The sequence below is a fragment of the Octopus bimaculoides genome, chromosome 4 (assembly GCF_046866305.1).
Source record: "Octopus bimaculoides isolate indiv1 chromosome 4, ASM4686630v1, whole genome shotgun sequence".
Classification (NCBI taxonomy): Eukaryota; Metazoa; Mollusca; class Cephalopoda; order Octopoda; family Octopodidae; genus Octopus; species Octopus bimaculoides.
The window spans coordinates 131877487-131903276 of NC_142931.1; the positions used below are offsets into that span (position 1 = coordinate 131877487).

General features: G+C 40.2%; 1 protein-coding gene across 7 annotated transcripts in view; it reads right to left on the reverse strand.

Annotated features, from left to right (window-relative positions):
- The window catches only part of LOC106882879 (arf-GAP with SH3 domain, ANK repeat and PH domain-containing protein 2), a 255065-nt gene that overhangs the window by 109075 nt on the left and 120200 nt on the right, over positions 1-25790 (reverse strand). For all 7 annotated transcript variants that reach the window (XM_089351483.1, XM_089351481.1, XM_089351484.1 and 4 more), the window contains exon 3: positions 2433-2519. In XM_089351483.1, coding sequence (XP_089207609.1) covers positions 2433-2519 — 87 coding nt within the window. The remainder of the gene's footprint in view (positions 1-2432; positions 2520-25790) is intronic.

The window sequence follows — 25790 nt, forward strand, 5'->3', positions numbered from 1 at the left end:
AGATATATAAACCAATAAGACTGCATATCTGCGCTATCAAATAACTTCATAATGATGTCAAATAAACTCCACAGAATCTGATTTTTTAATCCAGGAAAAATCCTTGTCAATGAGCAAGATTTTCCAAGTATGCATGATGATATCTATATTATTGCTGTCATATTGTGATATATCTTAGTGAAGGGAAGGGGAAGAGGATATACATACATGAGAACACCAAGTATACATAAATATTCCTAATATACCCATGTGCAAGTGGAGGCGCAATGGCCCAGTGGTTAGGGCAGCGGACTCGCGGTCATAGGATCGCAGTTTTGATTCCCAGACCGGGCGTTGTGAGTGTTTATTGAGCGAAAACACCTAAAGTTCCACGAGGCTCCGGCAGGGGATGGTGGCGAACCCTGCTGTACTCTTTCACCACAACCTAACTCTTACTTCCTGTTTCTGTTGTGCCTGTAATTCAAAGGGTCAGCCTTGTCACACTGTGTCATGCTGAATCTCCCCGAGAACTACGTTAAGGGTACACGTGTCTGTGGAGTGCTCAGCCACTTGCACGCTAATTTCACGAGCAGGCTGTTCCGTTGATTGGATCAACTGGAACCCTCAACGTCGTAAGCGACGGAGTGCCAACAATAACCCATGTGCAAACATACACACACACACACACACACTGATAAACATATTCACACACATATGCACATATAAATGTACACACGCTAGCCTTTGTACATTTAAATTCATACACAGAAGTGCTTTGATCTATTTTAAGCATTTAAGGTAGGGAAGTTAGACTCTCCACATTAGGTGGCGAGGTTGTCTTTAAGATCAGGAGGGAGGTAGGGTCCTATAACTGGAGGGTCAACTTTAGGATCTCAGTCAGTGTTTTTTTTTTTCTTTCAGATAGATTACTTTAACTATTGACACATTGCATCAGGGACTATATTTAGGGAATATGAAACTGCTGAATATTTTGGCTGGATGACCATGAATGACCATGGATTGCACCTAAAAAGTTTCCCTCTGAGCACAAGTCTGGGCAAGGTTGCTTATGGAAGACCAGCAGTTGCCCCTGAATACCAGTCCCTTCTCCACACCACAGATGTTATCCAAAGGAAAGGCAAAGGCCAAAACAGCTTGGCACCAGTCACAACTCATTTTAACAGCTGAATGAACTGGAGCAATGTGAAATAAAGTGTCTTGCTCAAGCACACAACACACAAGCTAGTTCAGAAATTGAACTCACTACCACATGATTATGAGCCCAACCTTCTAACCACTGAGCTATGTACCTTCACAGATATGGCCGGTTTAAATGCTAAAGGGTTAAACATATACCAGCACTGAACTGTTTTATTATTAATAAGAACAATCAACCAACAATGGACTATCTAAAACCTGCACTGACTGATTATAAGTCTACAAATGTTTAATAATAGGTTAAAAATAGTTTTTTCATGCATCACCTTGACACATCACCAGTAATGTTTCCTGGGGTCATTGGGTGTTATGGGTCTTTCTATAATCACCCAGGCAATCTAACCATAAGTAATCAAGATCCAGTTTGTGTCAACTTATCCCCTCCAGGGATCACACCTCCTGATCCAAGGACACCTTCAGGCAAACCTCTGCAGCTTCTGTAGCCAACTAGATAGCCTTCTTCCTGTTGGTCCTTGCAATACCCAACATCTTATAGGCTTTGCAAAAGGACTGGCTTGCAAACTTAACACCCCCCAAGACTGAGAGGTCTTACAACAACAGAGTGTCTGTCAATACCAGAAACTACTAAGAATAAAGCATCTACTAAATACCAATAACTGCAATGATAAAGAATGTATACCAACACCAAAATGTCTATCATCATTAAACAGTATACCAATAATAATAATAACAGAAAGATAAATTTTATTCAGCACATAGATACTGAACAGTATAGATATAAAGGATAAAATCCTTTTTTCTTTTTAAAAGCAGAAAAAGAAAAAAGGATTTTATCCTTTATATCTATACTGTTCAGTATCTATCATCATCATCATCGTTTAACGTCCGCTTTCCATGCTAGCATGGGTTGGACGATTTGACTGAGGACTGGCGAACCAGAAGGCTACACCAAGCTCCAATCTGATTTGGCAGAGTTTCTACAGCTGGATGCCCTTTCTAACGCCAACCACTCGGAGAGTGTAGTGGGTGCTTTTACGTGTCACCCGCACAAAGGCCAGTCAGGCGGTACTGGCAACGGCCACGCTCGAAATGGTGTCTTTTATGTGCCACCCGCACAAGAGCCAGTCCAGGGGCACTGGCAACGATCTCGCTCGAAAATCCTATGAAGGCGCGCTGAATAAAATTTATCTTTCTCCTTGTTCTACCATACATTTCAGCACTTTGAAAAACAAACTTGTTTGTTTACATACAGCATAATAATAATTATACTTTACCAATTTCTTCTTCTTGGTCCCGTGTACTGGCATTCTTACTCAACCTCTCGAGGTTCTCAGCCAAATAAGCCTCATTTGATACATGCACTGCAAAATAAGAAAATAAGAAAGTATGTTTTAGACAACAAAGCTCACGAAGAGTAATACGAGCTGTTACTTTAATATCAGTAATCATATTATTGCGACATTTTTGTCTGTCTTTACATTCTGAGTTCAAATCCCACTAAGGTTGACTTTACCTTTTACTCTTTTTGTAATCAACTTTACCTTTTCCCCATGGGGTTGATGTAATCAACTTTGCCTTTCATCCTTTGGGAGCCAATAAATAAAGTACCAGTGAAACATTGGGGTCGATGTAATCGACTTACTCCCTCCCACGAAATTTCAGGCTTTCTACCTTTAGCAGAGAGGATTATTATTATTATAATTCGTTAACTTTGCATTTCATCACTTCTGGGGATCGATGAAGTAAAATATCAGTCTAGAGTTGGTGGGGTAGGGGTCAGTGGTATTAACTTACCTCTCCCCTAAATACTTCTGGCCTTGTGTTTATAATTCTCTCTCTCTCTCTCACCTGGAGAAGTCATGAATTCTCTTCAACAAGACCCCAGCTCTTGTCCCTCTATCATACTTTCACCCCTTTCAATACAATAGCCCCACTCAATTGAGGGATCTTGTCTTATGAGTACTCAGTGACCTTATTAGTGTTGGTGCCATGAAAAAAAAAAGACATTCAGTACACTCTGTAAAGTGGCTGCTGTTATAGAGCACATCAGCTTATGGATTCCACACCAAAGCAGACATTGGAGCTCAACATAACCCTCTGAATCACCAGCTCTTGTTTAACTGACCAACCTATGCTAGCATGGAAAAGGGAACATTACATGATAATAATGCTGGAGATAATTGTGTAGAATAGGTGTTATTTGAGTAATATATTGTGAGATGAATGTCAAGTTATGTTGGGATAGTGTAAATTGATAGTATTTGGCAAACACTACTACTTGTAGCTTCATCCTGATTCAGTGCAGAGAAACAAAATTTATGCAAAATACTTGATAGAAGATTCAGTATTGCTTTGTGGTCAAAGTGTTTGACAGACTAATGCTTGAAACAGAATTTCACCTGGGTACTCACTTGGGCCCTTAAGTAAAGCGTTTCAACATTCATCTCGTATATCTTAAGATATGCAGGTTAGGTTTGGTAGATGCAAACAGCAATTTCTGCATCATCATCATCCTCACCACTATCACTATCATCACTACCATCATTATCATCATCACCATCTCCACCATCATTATCATTATCATCACTAGCATTATCATCACCATCACAATGTCACATTCAAGACATTATATATATCATCATCATCATCGTTTAACGTCCGCTTTCCATGCTAGCATGGGTTGGACGATTTGACTGAGGACTGGTGAAACCGGATGGCAACACCAGGCTCCAATCTAATTTGGCAGAGTTTCTACAGCTGGATGCCCTTCCAGAGAGTGTAGTGGGTGCTTTTATGTGTCACCCGCACGAAAACGGCCATGCTCGAAATGGTGTCTTTTATGTGCCACCCGCACAAGCCAGTTCAGGGGCACTGGCAACGATCTTGCTCGAAAATCCTACGGGAGCCAGTCAGGCGGTACTGGCAACGGTCACGCTCAGGATGGTACATCTCATGTGCCACTCGCACAAGAGCCAGTCCAGGGGCACTGGCAACGATCTTACTTGGCTTGCCGGGTCATGTATACATATATTTATTTCTTTTACACATTGCAGTCATTTGACTGTGGCCATGCTGGAGCACAATCTTTAGTTGAACAAATCAACCCCAGGAGTTATTCTTTGTAAGCTTAGTACTTATTTAATTGATCTCTTTTACCGAACTGCTAAGTTACAGGGACATAAACACACCAGCATCGGTTGTCAAGCGATGGTGGGGAGACAAACACAGACACACAAATACACACACATATATATATATATATATATATATATATATATATATATATATATATATATACGACGGGCTTCTTTCAGTTTCCATCTACCAAATCCACTCACAAGGCTTTGGTCGGCTCAAGGCTATAGTAGAAGACACTTGCCCAAGGTGCCACGCAATGGGACTGAACATGGAACATGTGGTTGTTGGGAAGGAAGCTTCTTACCATACAGCCACTCATGCGCCTGTATATATATATATATATATATATATATATATATATATATATATGTTCACATATCATCTAAACTTAATTTCAATGCTAGAGAGAAAAAAACCCTGATAAACCTTCTAAACCATCACCACAATCTCCACTACCACCAGTATCACTAAAGTGTCCACTATGAAAACCAGGTAAGTGATTTGTTTGCCAGCAGCAAGTCCCCTTAGAAAGAACCTTGCCAACAGGAAGAAGGGTTAATGAAGACTCAACAAAGAGACTGAATTCTTCCCAAATAGCCAAAAAGGAAGAACTGGGGAAATATTGATTACTGTTGTTGTTGTTGTTGTTTGGAAAAGAGTAGAATATTGATTATGTGTAACCATTCAAAGCAGCACCGGCAGATAGAGCAAACAGCAGCCACAGAAAAACAATGCTACAAGCCATAGAAAACAGCGCTATTTCCGCATCATAACGGGCCACATACTTATACACACACACACATGTGCACATACAGCATTACACCAGGCCACTTCATATCACACACTACATCATGCTGTACCATAAGCATATACTATACAACACCATGTAACACTACATCATACCAGACTGGACTATACTGCATCACACATTACCATGCTACATCACAAACAACACCACACAGCAACCACACTACTACCATCACCACAGTGTCCTATGTTACGCCACGCACTATACTACACAATAGCTCCGCCACAATATACTTACACTATGTAAACACATCGCAAAAAAATAATGACAACTACAGCAAGCCAACTTCTGTGTGATCATTCAAACCAGCTAGAAACAGCAGTTAAAACTCTCCAATCAAACTACTATTATGTGAAATAAGGACAAACGTATTAGGTAATGTAATCTTAGAAAAAGAAACCCCTAAGATATCAGGATGATCACAGTTGCAATATCTTTGACCATAGGTCAAAAAATAAAAATAAATGCGCCCTTTTAAAGCCTAGCCAGGCTCATGGGCCCGGTTTCCCGGTTTCAATGGTGTATGTGTTCCCCAGTCGGACGGGACGCCAGTCCATCGCAGCGTTACTCATTTTTGTCAGCTGAGTGGACTGAAGCAACGTGAAATGAAGTGTTTTGCTCAAGAACACAACGCGTTGCCCGGTCCAGGAATCGAAACCACAATCTTACGATCATGATGCTGGCACCCTAACCACTAAGCCACGCGCCTCCACAGGACCATAGGTCAACTTGATCAGAAATGACCTGAGGCTAAATAGTAGCAGTGACATCGGCAGGACACTAGCCTATCCCTGACAAACAAACTCCAACACCCAGAACTGCAAGTCAAACAATCACCTGTCAATTCAGTACCGCTACCATTGTCCACTTGAGTTACATACCACTCTGTGGGACCTACTTACAGCTAGGTGGACTGTACTGTTCTGTTGTACCTATTTACAGCTAAGTGGACTGTACTGTTCTGTGGTATCTACCACTTGTATAGCAAGGAGGGGGCGGCAGGGGCAGTCCACCCTGGGTGGTACTTTTGAGTCTGCTGAAGGCAATATGTGTTTTTTTGTGGGATCCGGTGGGGTGGCAAACGGAAGGGCTGCCCCGGGCGCCACACACTCTAGCTATACTAGTGGTGCCTGCTTACAGCTTGGTGGACTGCACTATTCTGTGGTATCTACTACTTTAGCCGAGTAGAGTGTATCTTACAATGGTACATACCGATCGACTACAATGTAACTACAACAGTAGCAGCAACGATAAGAACTACAGCAAGAACTGTAACAGCAACTATAACAAAAGCAGCAGCAACAGTAGTAGTAGTAGTAATAGTAGTAGTAGTAGTAGTAGTAGTAGCAGTAGTAGCGGTGGTAGTAATAGTTGTGGTAAGTAGTAGTAGTAGTAGCAGCAGCAGCAGTAGTAGTAGCGGTGGTAGTAATAGTTGTGGTAAGTAGTAGTAGTAGTAGCAGCAGTAGTAATAGCGGTGGTAGTAATAGTTGTGGTAAGTAGTAGTAGTAGTAGCAGCAGCAGCAGTAGTAGTAGCGGTGGTAGTAATAGTTGTGGTAAGTAGTAGTAGTAGTAGTAGGAGTAGTAGTAGTAGTAGTAGTAGTAGTAACAGCAGTAGCAGTAGTAGTAGCAGCAGTAGCAGTAGTAGTAGCAGCAGTAGCAGTAGTAGCGGTGGTAGTAATAGTTGTGGTAAGTAGTAGTAGTAGTGATGGTGGTGGTAGTAGTAGTAGTGGCGGTGGTGGTAGTAGTAGTAGTAGTAGTAGTGGTGGTAGTGGCGGTGGTGGTAATAGTAGTAGTGGTAGTGGTGGTGGTGGTAATAGTAGTAGTGGTAGTGGTGGTGGTGGTGGCGGCAGTAGCTGCAGTAACAATACGTTATAACTGTGTTGGTGCACCGATCACAAAAAAAGCCAACGAGGAAGTTCTTTCAGGGTCGATTGATTTGCTGGAAATAACAGACAAGTCTTTTTTTCCCCTCAAATCACACCCGACAGTCTCAAGAAAGGAGAAAGAATACATCGGATAACGTAGTCCTAGATATACAATGTCAGATATAAATAGATAGGATGAAAATGCCTTGGCTGAGTGAAGGTTGACCTGGAGATAAAAAACAAAACCCGGCAACAATAGAATATCAACAATCGCCTTCATAGCAATGATGGTTAGAACAACATCGACAGCAGCAGCAGCAACCGGAACAACAACAACAAAAACAACACCAGTAGTGGTGACAGTAACAAATGCTTACAATAATAACAAGGCAGACGAAGACAGACGAACACTCCTGTTTTTCTCTATAAAGCATTTTTCCCCCCAAGCATTTGTTTATCTAAACATACAGTTGCGGTGTTTTGTGAGGAAGGTGCTTCCGGTGGGAACAAAAACTCAGCTTATACACGCACGCACGTGCGTGTAAAAATGTTTACACACACGCGCACATACGTACATATAAATTATATATATATATATATATATATATATATATATGGTAGAAGTTTTGTGTACAAATAGATATATATATGACCGCTACTGTTATGTTTAGAGTTCCACGTAGAGTATCATAATCCAGTCTGCTTCCTGTATAGTTTAAGTAACTTCTATACCGAGTAATATTAAATGTAGGAGAAATAAGGATAAACATAAGTTTATATTATACTTCCTGCGTACGTTTCACCGTTGTAGTAGTTTGGCGCCCTACGATAGATGATCCAAGGGCATTTATATGCTCACCCACAATAAAGTGTTCCCTGATGATCTGTTGTGCTTCAGCATTTAAATGCATTTGAATAAAGCTCCAAACAACCATAATGGTGAAACGCATGTCGGAGGTATATTGTAAACTTGTGTTTATTCTTATTTTTCCTAAATTACATACAGGCACACACTAAAAATTCAAGGTAATTTTTCAGATTAACACCCGCACGATTACCTAACAGTAAAACTGTAACCCTAACACTAATCCTAACACTAACCCTGACCCTAAACCCTAACTCTAACACTAAAACCCTAACCCTAACACCTTAGTGAAAATCGCATGGGTGTTAATCTGAAAAATTACTAAATTCAATGGGTACAGGTTAATGCCTGAAATAAAGTGCAGTAACAGTAGGTGTACATGGGGAGACAGTATATAACTGCAGTAAGTGTACAGCTGTTGCAGGTACATACAGCTAGACAGTGTAAGCTGCAGTAAGTGTACATAAGGGGACAGTCTATTGATGCAATAGGTGTATAGAGAGGTAGTATACAGCTAGTGTACACAGAGCGGCAGTGTACAAGTGCATATAGGATGACAGTGTAAAATTGCAGCAAGTGTACATAGGGAGACTGTACTGATGCAATAGGTGTACACAGAGAGGCAGTGTCCTGCTGTTGAAGGTGTATATAGGGAGACAGGATTCAATTGCTGTAGGTGTCTATAGGGAGACTGTACAGCTGTAGCAAGTATACAATGGCAGTAGGTGTCTATAGGGAGACAGTGTACTGCTGTAGCAAGTATACAGTGGTAATAGGTGTATATAGGGAGACAGTGTACTGCTGTAGCAAGTATACAATGGCAGTAGGTGTCTATAGGGAGACAGTGTACTGCTGTAGCAAGTATACAGTGGTAATAGGTGTATATAGGGAGACAGTGTACTGCTGTAGCAAGTATACAATGGCAGTAGGTGTCTATAGGGAGACAGTGTACTGCTGTAGCAAGTATACAGTGGTAATAGGTGTATATAGGGAGACAGTGTACTGCTGTAGCAAGTATACAATGGCAGTAGGTGTCTATAGGGAGACTGTACAGTTGCAGTAGGTGTACACAAGCTAGCAATTTAACTGCTGGAATGCTTGGTGATGCAATACATCCCTGCATCACTGTTGGTTGTAGGAAAAAACTAACACAGACATTGAGTCAATACAGACAGAGGCTGAGATTTTCTCACTGAGACATGTATGGTGTGTTTGTAGAAACAGGAGAGTGGTATGTGGAGGAGACAGTGGTGGTCCGCAGAGAAAAAGGAGAGAGGAGAAAGAAGTCAAAAGAAGAGAGAGAGAGAGAGAGAGGAGGTAGAGGGGGAAGTAACAGAGAGGGAGAAAGACAGAAAGAAATGGAAATAATATTGAAAGAAAAGGATAATAATAATAATAAACAAAATGAAGAACAAAAGAGTATGAGAGAAGACCTATCATGTTCCACCACCACCACCACCACCACCACCACTCTGGCATAGCCAGTACCAAGATACCTACCTTCACTTATCAACTACCATTACTATCCTATCACCACCATCATCATCATCATTATCACTATTCCTTAACAACCTCCACCACATCCCAATACCACACCTTATCATCATCACCACCACCATCAGCACACTCTCCAAAACCATTATGAGTATCACCACCTCTTACAGACAGGAAATTCTACAAGATATCCCAAAATAAATTAAAACAATGAGTCTGTGATCTGCTTCAAGACACTCCCTGTTGTTGATTATATTGTTGTACTTGTTGTTGTTGTTGTTGTTGTGGTGGTGGTGTTACTTTGGTGGAACTTTGCTCTGTAACTTGGCTCTTTTGAAGACCTGGTGGAATAAAAACCTCCCTTATTTGAAAGACAAGTAATGGTTAGCAAGTGGAGGCGCAATGGCCCAGTGGTTAGGGCAGTGGACTCACGGTCATTGGATCACGCTTTCGATTCCCAGACCAGGTGTTGTGAGTGTTTATTGAGCGAAAACACCTAAAGCTCCACGAGGCTCCGGCAGGGGATGGTGGCGAACCCTGCTGTACTCTTCCACCACAACTTTCTCTCACCCTTACTTCCTGTTTCTGTTGTGCCTGTATTTCAAAGGGCCAGCCTTGTCACACTGTGTCACGCTAAATATCCCCAAGAACTACGTTAAGGGTACACGTGTCTGTGGAGTGCTCAGCCACTTGCATGATAATTTCACGAGCAGGCTGTTCCGTTGATCGGATCAACTGGAACAATCGACGTCGTAAGCGACAGAGTGCCAACAACAACAACAACAATGGTTAGCAACAGGAAGGACATTAGGCCATGAATTACTGTCTCAAATAGATTTCATCCAACTCATGCTGGAATGGAAAAAAAAAAATATAAAACAAACAAAAAAAGAAAAGATGCCGTATTGTGTGTACTCTCTATAGTTGCCAGTCTTTCCATGCTGTTGTTGTTCTTGTTGCTGTTATGCATCCCCTCTCCATCAGGGTTGGCCCTGTCTAAGTTTGCTTTAACAGAGCTAACCTAATAGTTGAAGAGGGGTACATAACAGGGATCGTCTAAACCCCTAACTTTTTTCACATCATGGACTGGTTTCATACAAGATAATTTTTCCACAGATTTGAGGTTCACACACATAATAGAACACAAGAAAATACATAATATATCATTCAATTATTACATGTATAATGGTGCATGGCTCAGTCGTTAGAGTGTCATGAGATAGGGAGTTCAATTCCCGGACCGGGCTATGTGTTGTGCTCTTGAGCAAAACACTTTATTTCACGTTGCTCCAGTTCACTCAGCTGCAGAAATGAGTAGTGACATCACTGGTGCCAAGCTGTATCAGCCTTTGACCTTTCCCTTGAATAACATCGGTGGCATGGAAAGGGGAGGCCGGTATGCATGGGCGACTGCAGGTCTTCCATAAACAACCCTGCCCAGATTTGTGTCACGGAGAGTAACTTTCTAGGTGCAATCCCATGGTCAGTCATGACTGATGGGGGTCTTTACCCTTTACATATATAATGTATAATGGGTCATGTGGCAAAGGATGGACAACATCAGACTCCCCAAACAGATCCTTTACTCCTAACTATCCAAGGGTAAAAAGAAACTATGGAAGACCTCAACTGAGATTAAAAGATACTGCAAAAAAGAAAATTAAATGGAAAGGAATTACTCTTTTACTTGTTTCAGTCATTTGACTGCGGCCATGCTGGAGTACTGCCTTTAGTCGAACAAATCGACACCGGGACTTATTCTTTGTAAGCCTAGTACTTATTCTATCGGTCTCTTTTGCCGAACCGCTAAGTTACAGGGACGTAAACACACCAGCATCGGTTGTCAAGCGATGTTGGGGGGACAAACACAGACACAAACGTACACACACACACACACATATATATACATATATATGACGGGCTTCTTTCAGTTTCCGTCTACCAAATCCACTCACAAGGCTTTGGTTGGCCTGAGGCTATAGTAGAAGACACTTGCCCAAGGTGCCATGCAGTGGGACTGAACCCGGAACCATGTGGTTCGTAAGCACTGCCACTCCTACGCCTTAATCATAATAAATGGCAAACACAAGCGAAAAACCAACCAGTGTGGTGAAAGCTTATCAAAACATGCCAAAGTCAATGAACAATCACAGTTGCGATGACTGATTGGAGATAATATAATGTAAAACACCCCACAGACTGCGAGAGTTGATAAAGCGGAAATAAAATTTAAAAATTTATTCTCTCTGTGCAATATGGTACCATATGGTACCACAGCCTGGTACTGCTCTGTGTCCTGGTGGTTGGAGAACCTTGATATAGGTACTTGAGGGAAGCACTAGGTATAATCCACAAATTTAGTGCTACAGATTGCTGGCAACCTCACCTCACTCGTGTTGGTGGCATGATAAAAAAGCACTCAGTATGGACTGTTGGCATCAGAAGGGCATCCAACCATTAGAAGCCATGCCAAACCAGACACTGGTGCATAATGCAGTCTTTGAACCCAGTGGATCTTGTCAAACCATCTAACCCATGCCAGCTTGAAACATGGATGTTAAATGATGATTGTGATGATGGAGGGTGATGGTGGTGGTGGTGATGATGATGATGTTCTTGTAGCCCCAGGTCAGCCTATGGCATGTAGGTGGTTGAGCCAACAATGGGTTGTTGTGAGTCACAGGCAATATTGTTCCAGATATGCAACGCCTTCTCCTAGCTGATGACTATGCAGTCGTTAATTGCAGAGGCAGAAGTATTGCAGTCTAGACATGTCTAGTCTATTTTTGAAGTCCTGCAGATTCTGATGATTTCAACAGCAGCAAAAGCAATTACGATGAACTCAGAATGCAACAGTAGCACAACACTCCTCCACATTTATCAGCAATCAGCATCCAATATGGTGCTTGGAGCTAATGGAGCTATTGGTGCTACAGCTATTTTCTGTGTTTTGTGGTGTTTATATGTTTATCTAGGCTAAAGGGGAGAATGAGATAGTGTTCTCAGTACAGCATTGCTAGTATTTTATTGTATATGGGGTAGGGGTCATTACAGCAATAATATATATTAGTGACAGGGAAGGCAGTAAGCTGGCAGAAATGTTAGCATGCCGGGCGAAATGCTTAGTGGTATTTCATCTGTCTTTATGTTCCGAGTTCAAATTCCACCGAGGTCGACTTTGCCTTTCATCCTTTTTGGGTTGATAAATTAAGTACCAGTTGCATACTGGGAGTCAATCTAATCAACAGGCCCCCTGCCAAAATATTCCAGGCCTTGTGCCTAGAGTAGAAAAGAATATATATTAGTGACAGTAATAGGTACCCCCACTTTACTCTTTAGCATTTAAACTGACCATATCTGGTCATAATATTCTTCCTGTTTTATGATCAGACTGGCCAGATCCAGCCTCTCACACCCACTTGACAATGCTAGTCTCCAAAAATACAGCCGCATAATCAAAATCTCAAGGCTACAAGAGAATGCAGGATAAATTCAAAATGATGTGAATAAATAAGTGTTACATCTGACATAATAATCTGAATGCTAAAGGGTTAAGGTGTGGCTGTGTGGCAAGAAGCTTGCTTCCCAACCACATGGTTCCAGGTTCAGTCCCACTGCATGGCACCTTGGGGAAGTGTCTTTTACTATAGCCTAAGGGCCAATCAAAGCCTTGTGAGTGGATTTGGTAGTCGGAAACTGAAAGAAACCTGTCGTATATATATTTATTTATTTGTTTGTTTGTCACCCAGCCATCACTTGACAACCGATGTTGGTGTGTTTATGTCCCCATAACTTAGTGGTTCGGCAAAACAGACCAATAGAACAAGTACTAGGCTAACAAAGAATAAGTTCTTGGGTCGATTTGTTTGACTAAAACCCTTTAAGACGGTGTTCCAGCATGGCCGCAGTCAAATGGCTGAAACAAGTAAAAGAAGCATGAGAGAACCTCTCATATTGTCTTTTGTTTACATTGCAAATAAGTGCAAAATGCATTCTTTGTTTGTCTTTATATTAACAATATAAGTAAGAATGCATTTTGTACCAAGAACCAATGTGAGAGGTTCTCTCATGGTCTCTACTGCAGTATAGTTTGTTCTAACAGAACATCAACGTTTAAGTGGGGATAAATATGTCAATAACATATACATGTGCTGATTTCTTTCATTGTTATTAATCAATTGATTAACCATTTAACCAATCAACTAAACAAATTAATTGCTTGATTAATTATTTGATCAATTAATCAGTCATGTAGGTTTGTGGAAATTCTTTTGTTGTTTGACAAACCTACCTGATTGATTGATCAAGTAATTAATTGATCAATTGATTACTTAATTGGCTAAATGGTTAACCTGCTGACAAATAATAATGGCTTCAAATTTTGGCACAAGGCCAGCAATTTTAGAGGGAGGGAGCCGGTCAGTTACAGCCACTTGACTGTACTTTTTTTTTCTCAACATCAGTTCTTGAGTGTACATTCGTTTTTGCTTAACTTCAAAAGGATAAAAGGTATTGTTGACCTCAATGGAATTTGAAATCAGAATGTAAAAAGCAGAGAAACACTACTAAGCATTTTCCTGATGTGCTAACAATTCTGCCAACTCATCACCTTCATTTGGCTAATAATGATAAAGGAAGTGAAATAGAACCAGTGCATGTGTTTAGTAATGGCATAATGACCCTCCCAAAATACAAAAAAAAAATGTTTGAACACATAAGTTCACACCAAGAATCTTGCAAACCAAATACAAAAATGAAGTGCTTAGTATTGCTCTGGTGTGGTTAAGTGGTGTTGTTGTTGTTGTTGTTGTTGGTGGTGGTGGTGGGTCATTGCACATACAGTGGTAAGGACGGCTTGATTTTAAATTTTCTGTGGGAACGCTCCTCATACATTCAACTGGTTTGTTCAGGAGGCTGAGCTACATAAAAGAGATGACAAAAATCACCAGTGGTAACACAGTGCAGAAGACCTGTCCAACCCATGCAAGCAAGAAAAGCGGACCCATGACAACAACAATTATCATGACCATGATGATCATCATCATGTTGGTGACGATGATGATGGTGACATATGATAATGAAGGTGATGACAATGATGGTGATGATGACAAAAACGATGAAGATGATAATAGTAATGATAATGATAATGGTGATGCTGGTGATGATGACGACGACATAGACAAGTAGGCTGATTCAGTCGGTCGATTATATCACCCCCACTAACAATGTTTGGCCACGAGCCTAGTCAAAAGAAATTAATATTCCACAGACAGATAGCAAAGCAGTCAGAGTGGTAGGAAAACACAGTCGTTTCAATTCATTAGTCAGAGAGAAATGTGTTTAAACACAACTCCTCCGCCAGCCAAGAGCCACTGTTGTTACATAAAAAACACTGTATTATGTAAAAACATCTGGTTAAATGAAATGAATATTTTTAACTTGTTTCGATGTATTGATGCAGTTATTAATAGTGTAGTTGCAATTTGGTGGTGCACTGATGTAACTGACTCCTATTAGAAAGGAAATCGATAACGTGTGCAGCCACAATGCATTCAGTCAATGAACTCAACCCAAACAGTCAGCGTTACCCGCCCAATATTCGAAGTACCCTGCATTTATCAATGGATTTTATCACTGTGTGTGTGTGTGTGTGTGTGTGTAAAAGTAGGGTAAAGTTATCCCTCTGAGTCACGTTGATTCATAGGGGCCAGTTTCCTGGTTTCATGGTGTATATATTCCCCACCTGGACGGGACACCGGTCCATCGCAAGGTTATTCCTCTTTGCCAGCTGAGTGGACTAAAGCAATGCGAAAAGAAGTGTTTTGCTCAAGGACACAACACATCGCCTGGTCCAGGAATTGAAACCACAATCGTACGATCATGAGTCTAACACCCTAACCATTAAGCCACGCACCTCCACTCTGTCTGTGTGTGTGTGTGTGTGTGAATCAGTGGTTCTCAACCATTTTTTATCTATGGACTCCATTGATTTCCATTTTACTCTACTGGAACCTCATAACCATTTAATATTTAAAAAATTATATTCTTCATCATCATCATCATCATTTAATGTCTGTTTTCCATGCTGGCATGGGTTGGACGGTTTGACAGGAGCTGGCAAAGCTAGGAGTCACACCAGGCTCCATTGTCTGTTTTGGTATGGTTTTTACAGCTGGATACCCTTCCTAATACCAACCACTTTACAAAGTGTACTGGGTGCTTTTTATGTGGCACCAGAACCACTGCTTTTTACGTCACACCATCACCTATCCTTTTTATGTGGCACCAGCAGCAGTGCTTTTTAAATATTACTAGGAAGTAAGTGTAAGGTGGCGAGCTAGCAGAATCATTAGCATGCCAGGCAAAATGCTTAGCAATATTTCATCTGTCTTTATGTTCTGAGTTCAAATTCCACCGAGGTCGACTTTGCCTTTTATCCTTTTGGAGTTGATAAATTAAGTACCAGTTGCATACTGGGGTCAATCTAATCGACTGGTCCCTCCCCAAAAATTTTGGGCCTTGTGCCTGGAGTAAAAAAGAACATTATTAGGAAGTGTATATAAAAACATTTCAGAATATTTTGTGTATTGTAGAAGTATAATGAGTTTATTGCTCATGATTTTAACAGCAAAATCTTATATAGAACCCTAAGGGCCATATGAACCAAGCTGAGAACCACTGGTGTAGATGGAAACAGGCATAACTGTATGTTTAAGAAATTCACTTCGCAACCACATGGGTTTGGGTTTCTTCCCTCTACATGGCACCTTGGGCATGTGTCTTCCACTATTATCCTGGGCTGACCAATGTCATGTGGAAGAATTTCAATGATGGTAACTTTATGGAAACCCATCCTAAATGGGTGTGTGTGTGTGTGTGTGTGTGTGTGTGTGTGTGTGTGTGTGTTTCCAGCCACAACCAACACTTGGCAACTAATGTTGGTTTGTTAACGTCCCTGGAACCCTTGAAGGGTTTAGTTGAATGTACCAACCCCACTACTTAAAAAGGCTTGGGTTGGAACCTGACCATAATAATAATAATAATAATAATAATAATAATAATAATAACAATAAACACACACACATAACAGGTTTTCAAACTGTTTCCACCTGTCATATTCATTCACAAGGTGGTGGCTGGTCCAAGGTGCTGTGCAATGGGACTGAACCCAAAACTACATGTTTGCAAAGCTAGGTGCTTAACCACACAGCTAAGCCTGCTAAAATTTGTTTCACTTTTTGCTTGTATAAGTTTTGCCAGTAATGGGGATGAGGGGATCCAAAAGGATATCTACAGTTGTAAGATTACAATACAATATAATATATGTGGGAGATGGGCAGCCAGCCATCAGGTGACCCAGCTGATATAGAGCAAGAGAATCAGTTAGGGAGAGATAATGTTTCCTTTGCTGAACAATGAAACAGGTACAAAACCCAATCTAATCTTGGAACCTTTGAAAGAGGTAAGGGTAAGACAGGTAACAAGTGTAGTTGTTTATTAGTTGTAGACATTGTTGGGCATCACTGAAGTAGTAGTAGTGGTGGTGGTGGTGGTGGTGGTGGTGGTGGTGATAGTGGTGGTGACGGTGATGGTAGCAACAGCAATAGTAGTAGTAATAATGGCAGTGGTGGTGGTTGTGGAGGTAGCAGTAGAAGTGGTGGTGATGGTGGTGGTAGTACTAGTAGTGGTGGTAGTAGTAGTAGTAGTAGTAGTAGCAACGGTGGTGGAAGCAGTGGTGATGGTAATGGTGGTGGTGGTAGCAATGGTGGTGATAGTATTAGTAGTAGTATGGTGGTGGTGGTAGTACTAGTAGTGGCAGAGGTGGTGGTGGTAGTAGTAGTAGTAGTAGTAGTAGTAGTAGTATTAGTAGTAGTATTAGTATTAGTAGTAGTAGTATTAGTAGTAGTAGTAGTAGTAGTAGTAGTAGTAATTTCATAATCTGACTCCAGTCAGTGAGAAATCTATCAAGTTACCTTCAAAGCATGGTAACCATCAGCAGGTAAACCAGAGGATTGCTTAGCATCAGGTCACCGTTAGCAACAACTATTTTCAAGTGTTGCACCACCCTTAGTGGAAGCACAGCAGGTAGAAAGGTAATAGGTTCAGTGACTTGATCATGATAGGCAGAAAAAAAACTAAAATTAACAACAATAGCAACAAAGGACTATGAATCAGAGAGTCTATAGATGGATAATCAAAGGTTTGTTTAACACCAGGCCATCATTAGCAACAACTATTTTAGTCTTGTGCTACCAATGTGATAGAACAAGGAAAAAAAACAAAAAAAAAAAAAGAACATTAAATGTTCCTAAATGATGTAAGCATTGGCAATAACAACAACAACAACAACAACACACACACACAGAGGCACATGCATGTACACAGCTACCTCAGATGCCATTTGCAAGGGGATGCAAGAATCGCAAAATGAATTCTTTGAGCTGAGCCAACCGGCAAGACACTTAGAGGGAAACCAAGAATGAGATGGTTGGATAATATCCATAGTTTTAGTTGGTCATGTTTAGGAATCCAGCCACAAAGTGTAATGCTGTAGGCTTCTGAAAGGATCCTGATGATGAGGTGCCTGAAGACTTTGCCCCAATAATCCTCTGGCACGTAAAAGCACCCACTACACTCTCGGAGTGGTTGGCGTTAGGAAGGGCATCCAGCTGTAGAAACTCTGCCAAATCAGATTGGAGCCTGGTGTAGCCATCTGGTTTCACCAGTCCTCAGTCAAATCGTCCAACCCATGCTAGCATGGAAAGCGGACGTTAAACAACGATGATGATTAATGGTCAGTGAGGACAATGGACGGATAGACGGATGGATGGATTTATGGCAGTGGCAGACTTTCTTCCTCTCAGGTCACTGAGCATGGAAAGATTAAAGTTAAAACAGAACAATGTTTAAGCACAAAAACTATGGTGGTGGTTGTAGTAAATTTTGAAATAATTATAGTATGTTTGGTGTGTGGGTGTGTGTGTGTGTTTGTATACACTCTCTTTTATTCTCTTTTACTTGTTTCAGTCATTTGACTGCGGCCATACTGGGGCACCGCCTTTTAGTCGAGCAAATCAACCCCAGTACTTATTCTATCGGTCTCTTTTTGCTGAACCGTTAAGTTACGGGGACGTAAACACACCACCATCAGTTGTCAAGCGATGGTGAGGGGACAAACATAGACACACAAACATACACGCATATATATATATATATATATATATATATATATATATATATATATACATATATACGATGGGCTTCTTTCAGTTTCCGTCTACCAAATTCACTCAGAAGGCTTTGGTTGGCCCGAGGCTATAGTAGAAGACACTTGCCCAAGGTACCACGCAGTGGGACTGAACCCAGATCCATGTGGTTAGTAAGCAAGCTACTTACCACACAACCACTCCTGCGCCTATACAGTTAATCTACTAACAGAAAGTTTCATAAGAGTGAGACAAGACTAGAGATCTTTCTGTCAACAGTTGCGCAGCCAACTTGGCTATAGGCAAATTTGTTGTTTTTATAATAAATTTGTCTACCTATATTGGAGGTGTTGACTGCAGAAATCACCCTCCATGTCCAGTTTTAGCCACTCCACCATGAAGTGTTATACTTATGGTCAGTTAACAAGGCCAAAGCAAGCAAGCAGAGTTATGTCTTAGCTAAAAGCATAATACAGAAGGAGCCTCTATGTGGTTGCTCATTTTACTAGAAACAACAGCCAAATCTCCTTGAAATTATACCAATGTGGTTGCTGAGTTTACTAGTAATAGTAGCCAAATCTCCTTCAAATCATACTATTTTTAAAAAGAAGGACACGTAGGATAATGTAGTCTTATATTGCATTATGCCTAAGAAAATGGTAAGGTGGTCATGGCTAGAATATACTTGATCATAGTTTGCTTGAATCAGGGCACTTCTGTGAATAATTCGCAATACTGATCAAGCTAACCAGCAATGGAGCTTCTACGCAGACATTTGATCAGCTAGAAATAGCAACCAAATCTTCCTCAAAACCTCATCTAATGATTTAGTAGTAAGAACATATCTTGGATGATGTAGTATTCATTATTATCATTTAACTTCCATTTTCTATGCTGGCATGGGTTGCACAGTTCGACAGAAGCTGGAGAGCTGCTCAGGCTCTATTTTGTCTGTTTTGGCATGGCTTCTATGGCTGGATGCCCTTCCTAAAACCAACCACTTTACAGAATGTATTAGGTGTTCTTAATGTGGCACCAGCATTGGCACTTTTATGAGGTACAGGCACAGGTGTTTTATGTTGCATCAGCATCCATAAGCCCGCAAGAACTAGGACTAGCTATGCTATACCTAAAAGAAAAAAATGACTGCAATACGTTTAATCATAGGTTTACTCAGTGAAACAAGAACTAGAATTAAACAACAACATAGTAAAATGTCATTTGAAACCAACTTATTTGTATATAATTGTGTAAATGAAACATTGATAGCATGATTTCTGTGTCTCTGATGTAGCAAGCAAATGTTACCAAAGTTTTAAGAGACTCAGAAGATGCGTGTTGTACACACACACACACACACATATAGAGAGGTAGATAGATAGATAGGTAAGTAGATATGTGTGTGTGTGTGTCTTTGTATCTGTGCTTGTCCACCTACACTCCTTGACAACAGGCATTGGTGGGTTTACATCCTCATACTACACTCTCTGAGTGGTTGGCGTTAGGAAGGGCATCCAGCTGTAGAAACTCTGCCAAATTTAGATTGGAGCCTGGTGTTGCCATCCGGTTTCACCAGTCCTCAGTCAAGTCATCCAACCCATGCTAGCATGGAAAGCGGACGTTAAACGATGATGATGATGATAACTTAGCTATTTCGCAAAAGAGATTGATATAATAAGTACCAGACTTAAAAAAGAAAAAAAGTACTAGGGTCAATTCATTTGACTAAAAATCCTTAAAGGCAGTGTCCCAGCATGGCCACATGGCTACAGTCTAATGACTGAAACATCAGAGAACTGCAGCCAATCATTGGTTTTCAGGGAGTCTTAATTAAGCATGCAAATTTTTTTTAATAAACAAATGAACAAGTCCTCAGTGACTGAAAGTATGCTTGAAATATTTGTTGATCACTCCCGAGATATTCAAAGCTATTTATGACATCAAAGCTGCAGTGAAACGAACTTGAATAAACTGAATTTGTCGTCTCATTAGTAATAATTACCCCTTAATTTTTGAAATATTTGTTTACATTTCAGTTCAAATAATGTAAATCACACTTCTAAGACGAAGAAGGAACCATGCCACCGAAGTCGGTCGTTGTATAGACAGATCTTTGATATATGCTTCCTACACAAATAGACTGCAGCTGCAGATAAGAGAGCTAATAGAATTCTTAGAATAACAACAACTATCGTAAGTGCAGGCTTCAAGCACAATGGTTGGAATTATCTGAAGAAACAAAGAAGAAGAAGGAGAAGAAGAAGCAAGAAGAAGAAGAAGAAGAAGAAGAGGAAGAAGAAGAAGAGGAAGAAGAAGATGAAGAAGAAGAAACAAGAAATGAAAATACTCTCCAGGTTTGTTTATGATTTTGGTGAAGACCCACACCTAAAATGTTGAAATATTGTGTAGGGGACCAAATTTCATTAAGGATCAAATTCTTGTTGAAACTGTAATGTAGAAAGCAAAGCCATTAAGAAGTGAGAGTTATGGGTGCTATCATAAAAGAACTGTCATACGAGAACATGCTAAAAGGGGTGATTAATGGGGTGGATTTTATGTTCAGTAAATTTTTTGCTTACTTACTTTCTTTTTTAATGCATCATGCAACATGCACGCATGCACACACACATATGCATACACACATTTGTACACTATGATTAAGCAGTGGTGATGATGATGATGATGATGGCGACGGTGATAATAGTGATGGAGACGGTGGTGACGTCGGTGGTGCTAGTGTTGATGAGGGTAGTAGTGGATGGGGTGGGGGTGGGGTTGATGATGATGGGGGCTTGATGATGGCTGGGTGGGGTGGGGTGGGGTGGGCTGGTAGGGTTGGTGACGAGATGGGGGTTGATGATGGCAGGATGGTGAGGATGTTGATTGTGATAGGAGTAATGGTGATGGTGACAATGATGATGATGATGATGTGAGAGAGAGAGAGAGAGAGAGAGAGAGAGAGAAAGAGAGAGAGAGCGGGAGAGACCAACAGACAGACAGACAGACAAAGAGAGAGCATAAGCAAAGTTGAAAGGGCTAAAACTCCAGACAGCATCAATTCTTGTGGAATATATTTGTAGGAACTATTAGAAGTGCAACAAGGAGATAAATGCAAGGAAGTCGAAGATACCCACCACCACTACCACCGCCGCCACCACCACCACCACAAAAAGAAATATTAAAAAAAAACTGCTTCAACCGCTGAAGCATGACTCCCTACAGGAGACAAAATCTCCCCTTGAACTGTTTTACAGTTGTAAATTAGTTACCACATAGCAGGGCGTAAATAATAATAATAATAATAATAATAATAATAATAATAATAATAATAATAATAATAATAATAGTAATAATAATGATAATAATAATAAAGTGTGGTTGTTACTGCACCACATGTGTAGTGTATGTGGTGTGGATATGCTCTACAGAACATAACACTGCACTGGCAAATGTCTTGGTGCCCCACCCCCGCCTTCCAACCCCCTGCCTCTCTAGAATGAGAAACCAGCTTGATGGCTTCTTGAAATAAGCACTTTTAAATAGAGGTGTACAAGGGCTTAAAGCGGGTAGACTGGGGAAAAGCCTACTGATACTCTGATGGGAGGTTGAATGCCACAAGTAATCATTACTTAATCCATGGTCATGTTGACAAAAGTAGGGTTGGTATTGGCGCTGTTTTGAACCTGTCCCAGACAGGTTTTGATCGAGTAGATTTAAATTTAGGGTTAGGGTTAGGTATTCCGGTCTTGGCCATTCTGTCTATTTTAGAGTTATGCACAACACAGGTATGGCTGTATGGTTAAGAAGCTTGCTTTGCAACCATGTGGTTTTGAGTTCAGTCCCACTGCGTGGTGCCTTGGGCAAGTGTCTTCTACTATAGCCCCAGGCTGATCAATGGCTTGTGAGAAAATTTGGTAGATGGAAACTGTGTAGAGGCAAGCTGGCAGAAAAGTTAGAACACTGGGCAAAATGCTTAGCAGTATTTCGTCTACCGTTACGTTCTGAGTTCAAATTCCGCTGAGGTCGATTTTGCCTTTCATCCTTTCGGGGTCGATAAATTAAGTACCAGTTATGTACTGGGGTTGATGTAATCAACTTAATCCCCTTGTTTGTCCCCTCTATGTTTAGCCTCTTGTGGGTAATAAAGAAATAGGAAACTGTGTGGAGGCCCATCATTTATTATATACATGTGTGTGTGTGTGTGTATCTATTTGTGTCTGTTTGTCCCCCATCTTCCACCGATTGAAAACCAGTGTTGATTTGTTTTCAGTCCTAAGAGAAGAGACCAATAGAATGAGTAAGAGACTTAAAGAATAAATACTGGGGATTTTAACCAAAACTCTTGAAGGCAATGTTCCAGCATAGCCATAGTCCAATGATAGTGTGTTTGTGTGTGAGACAGAGAGAGATGGAGGACAGACAGACAAACAGAAAGAAAAAATGCAGGGCAGAATGTAAATTTGGTGTGACAGAATAGCAGAAATATGGACAGTCTTGAGTGACCAAGACTTGAGAAGTTCCTTACTTTCTTTCCTGTTAGCTTGTTTGCTTGTATTATATGGATCAACCAAAATGCTTGGACACTGACTTAAGGACTTTACAACTTGTAAGGAATTAAAAATATTTCTTTGGTGACCAGAAATGTGGCACGAATGAATTCAGAGACCTGATCTTCAACACTGCCAATACTGTTGTTAACAATTCTCTCTATGATAGGCACAAGACTTGAAATTTTGATGGGAGAAGTTTGGTTGATTACATCAACCCCAGTACTTAACTAGTACTTATTTTCATCAACATTGAAAGGATGAAAGGCAAAGATATATATATACAATAGGCTTCTTTCAGTTTCCATCTACCAAATCCATTCACAAGGCTTTAGTTGGTCCAGAGCTATAACAGAAAACACTGCTTCAAGGTGACATGCAGTGGGACTAAACCTGAAACCATGTGGTTGGGAAGCAAACATCTTACTTATTCTATTGACCCTGAAAGGATGAAAGGCAAGAATTTGATCTAATCAGGATTTGAACTCACAATGTAAAGAGACCAAAGTACTCAAAAGGCATTTTGGTCATCTCATTATTCTACCAATCCACATACACACACACATTACTAAACAGATGCATGTAAGATTACACATAAAGATAATTTAATTTTTAAAGAATTAAAAAAATAAAATAAATGTTGGGGAAAAAAGAAAAATTGCTGAATGATATCCTGTTTTAGACTTCAGAAGTGCTAACTGATACCCTATTAGATACCCCTAATATGCCTATTAAATAGAATATTTTCTCTGAAGTGAGATACTCTGCCCTAAAATGATGTAGCTTTTTCTTTTTTTATATATTTGCCATAAGCTAATTAACCAAAGATATATATACTAGTTGCTTTAGCCCACCCACCCATATATATATATATCTCTTGCTCTCTCTCTCTCTCTCTCTCTCTCTCTCTCTCTCTCTTATATATATATATATATATATATATATATATATATATATATGTATATATTGCTCTCTCTCTCTCTCTCTCTCTAGATATATATATCCATTGCTCTCTCTCTATATATATATCTTTATCTCTCTCTTTCTATCTCTCTCTCTCCATCATTACTCCTCTTCCAGACCCAGCCTTCATCTTATCGAACAACCAATACCTTTTACCATCAACTTGTACCCTTATCTTTTTCCTCCTTTGCCATCAAAACCATTTTTCACTCCACCACAACACCAATGCCACCGACACTACCAACTCCACCACCACCACCATCACCAACATCTCCACTATCAACACCACCACCACAAGACCACTAACACTACCACCAACACCAACACCAACACCGCTGCCACCACCAACATCACAATCTGAACAGCCCTCCAAGTTGCTATACAACAGAAAAATGTAGTAATACTCTTCCTTCTTTTCCAGCCTTTTATTATCCGAAGGGAATAGTTGGGAGAAAGGGTGGAGTTAAAGTGGTACCCAAGGTGGTACTGCCAGGGGTTTACATGATAAATCAAAGAGAACACTAAGAAGGTGTGAAAAATGTTCGTAGTGGAAGTAGATTGATGGTATAGGAGGTAGGAATGATGGTTGTGTGTGTGTGTGTGTGTGTGTGTGTGTGTGAGGTGAGGCAGCATGTATTGTTTCAGCCTTACTGCACATATATAAAAACACACAAATGCATACATATTCACACATTCACATACATACATATATATACACACAAACACACACACACACACACAGTTTGATCCCCCACCACGGTATCCCAACGAAGTTTAGGAGCAGGGACGGGTTAAGCACGCTTTAAACAAAGACAAAAATATCCGTCTGTCATGACCACCACCACCGCCACCACTACCATCATCATCAACACCACCACCACCACCACCACCACCACTACCCTCATCAACACCACCACCACCACCAGTAAGAAAAGGAAACAAGTAAGAAAAGGAAACAAGTAAGAAAAGGAAACAAGTAAGAAAAGGAAACAAGAGTCAGGGAGAAATAGGGGAGAGAGAGAATGAGAGAGGGAAAACTGGAGAGAGAAAGGTAGAGGAAAGAGAGGGAGAGAGAGAGAGATTAGGATATTGATCTGTATTGAAGATATGATATTAATAGAAGCCGGAGTCAGAATCAAAAATAGAAGTTCAGCAGAGAACTACAATGTTTTACGACAAAACCATTTTACAAGTGTTCAGAGAGCCATTGACGAGGGAACAATACAATACAGAACAGAACAGACCTTAACGGTCAATAATTGCACAGAAACTGATGGACTGGAGGTGTGGATGGACTCGACAGACAGTGAGAGAGTGTGCACATGCGTACATGCATGTGTGCATGTGTGTGGTTGTACATAGTATGGGAATAGAGCAGTAGGCATAGGTGTGTGTAAATAAGTATAGTGTAGAGAGACAGCGTGCACAGATACTGTTTCTGAAGATAGTGTGTGAGTGTATATATATATACATATATATATATATATATATATATATATACATACATATATACATATATATATATATACATATATACATATATATATATATACATATATACATATATATATATATACATATATATATATATATACATATATACATATATATATATCTATACATATATACATATATACATATATATACATATATATATATACATATATATATATACATATATACATATATATATATACATATATACATATATATATATACATATATATATATACATATATACATATA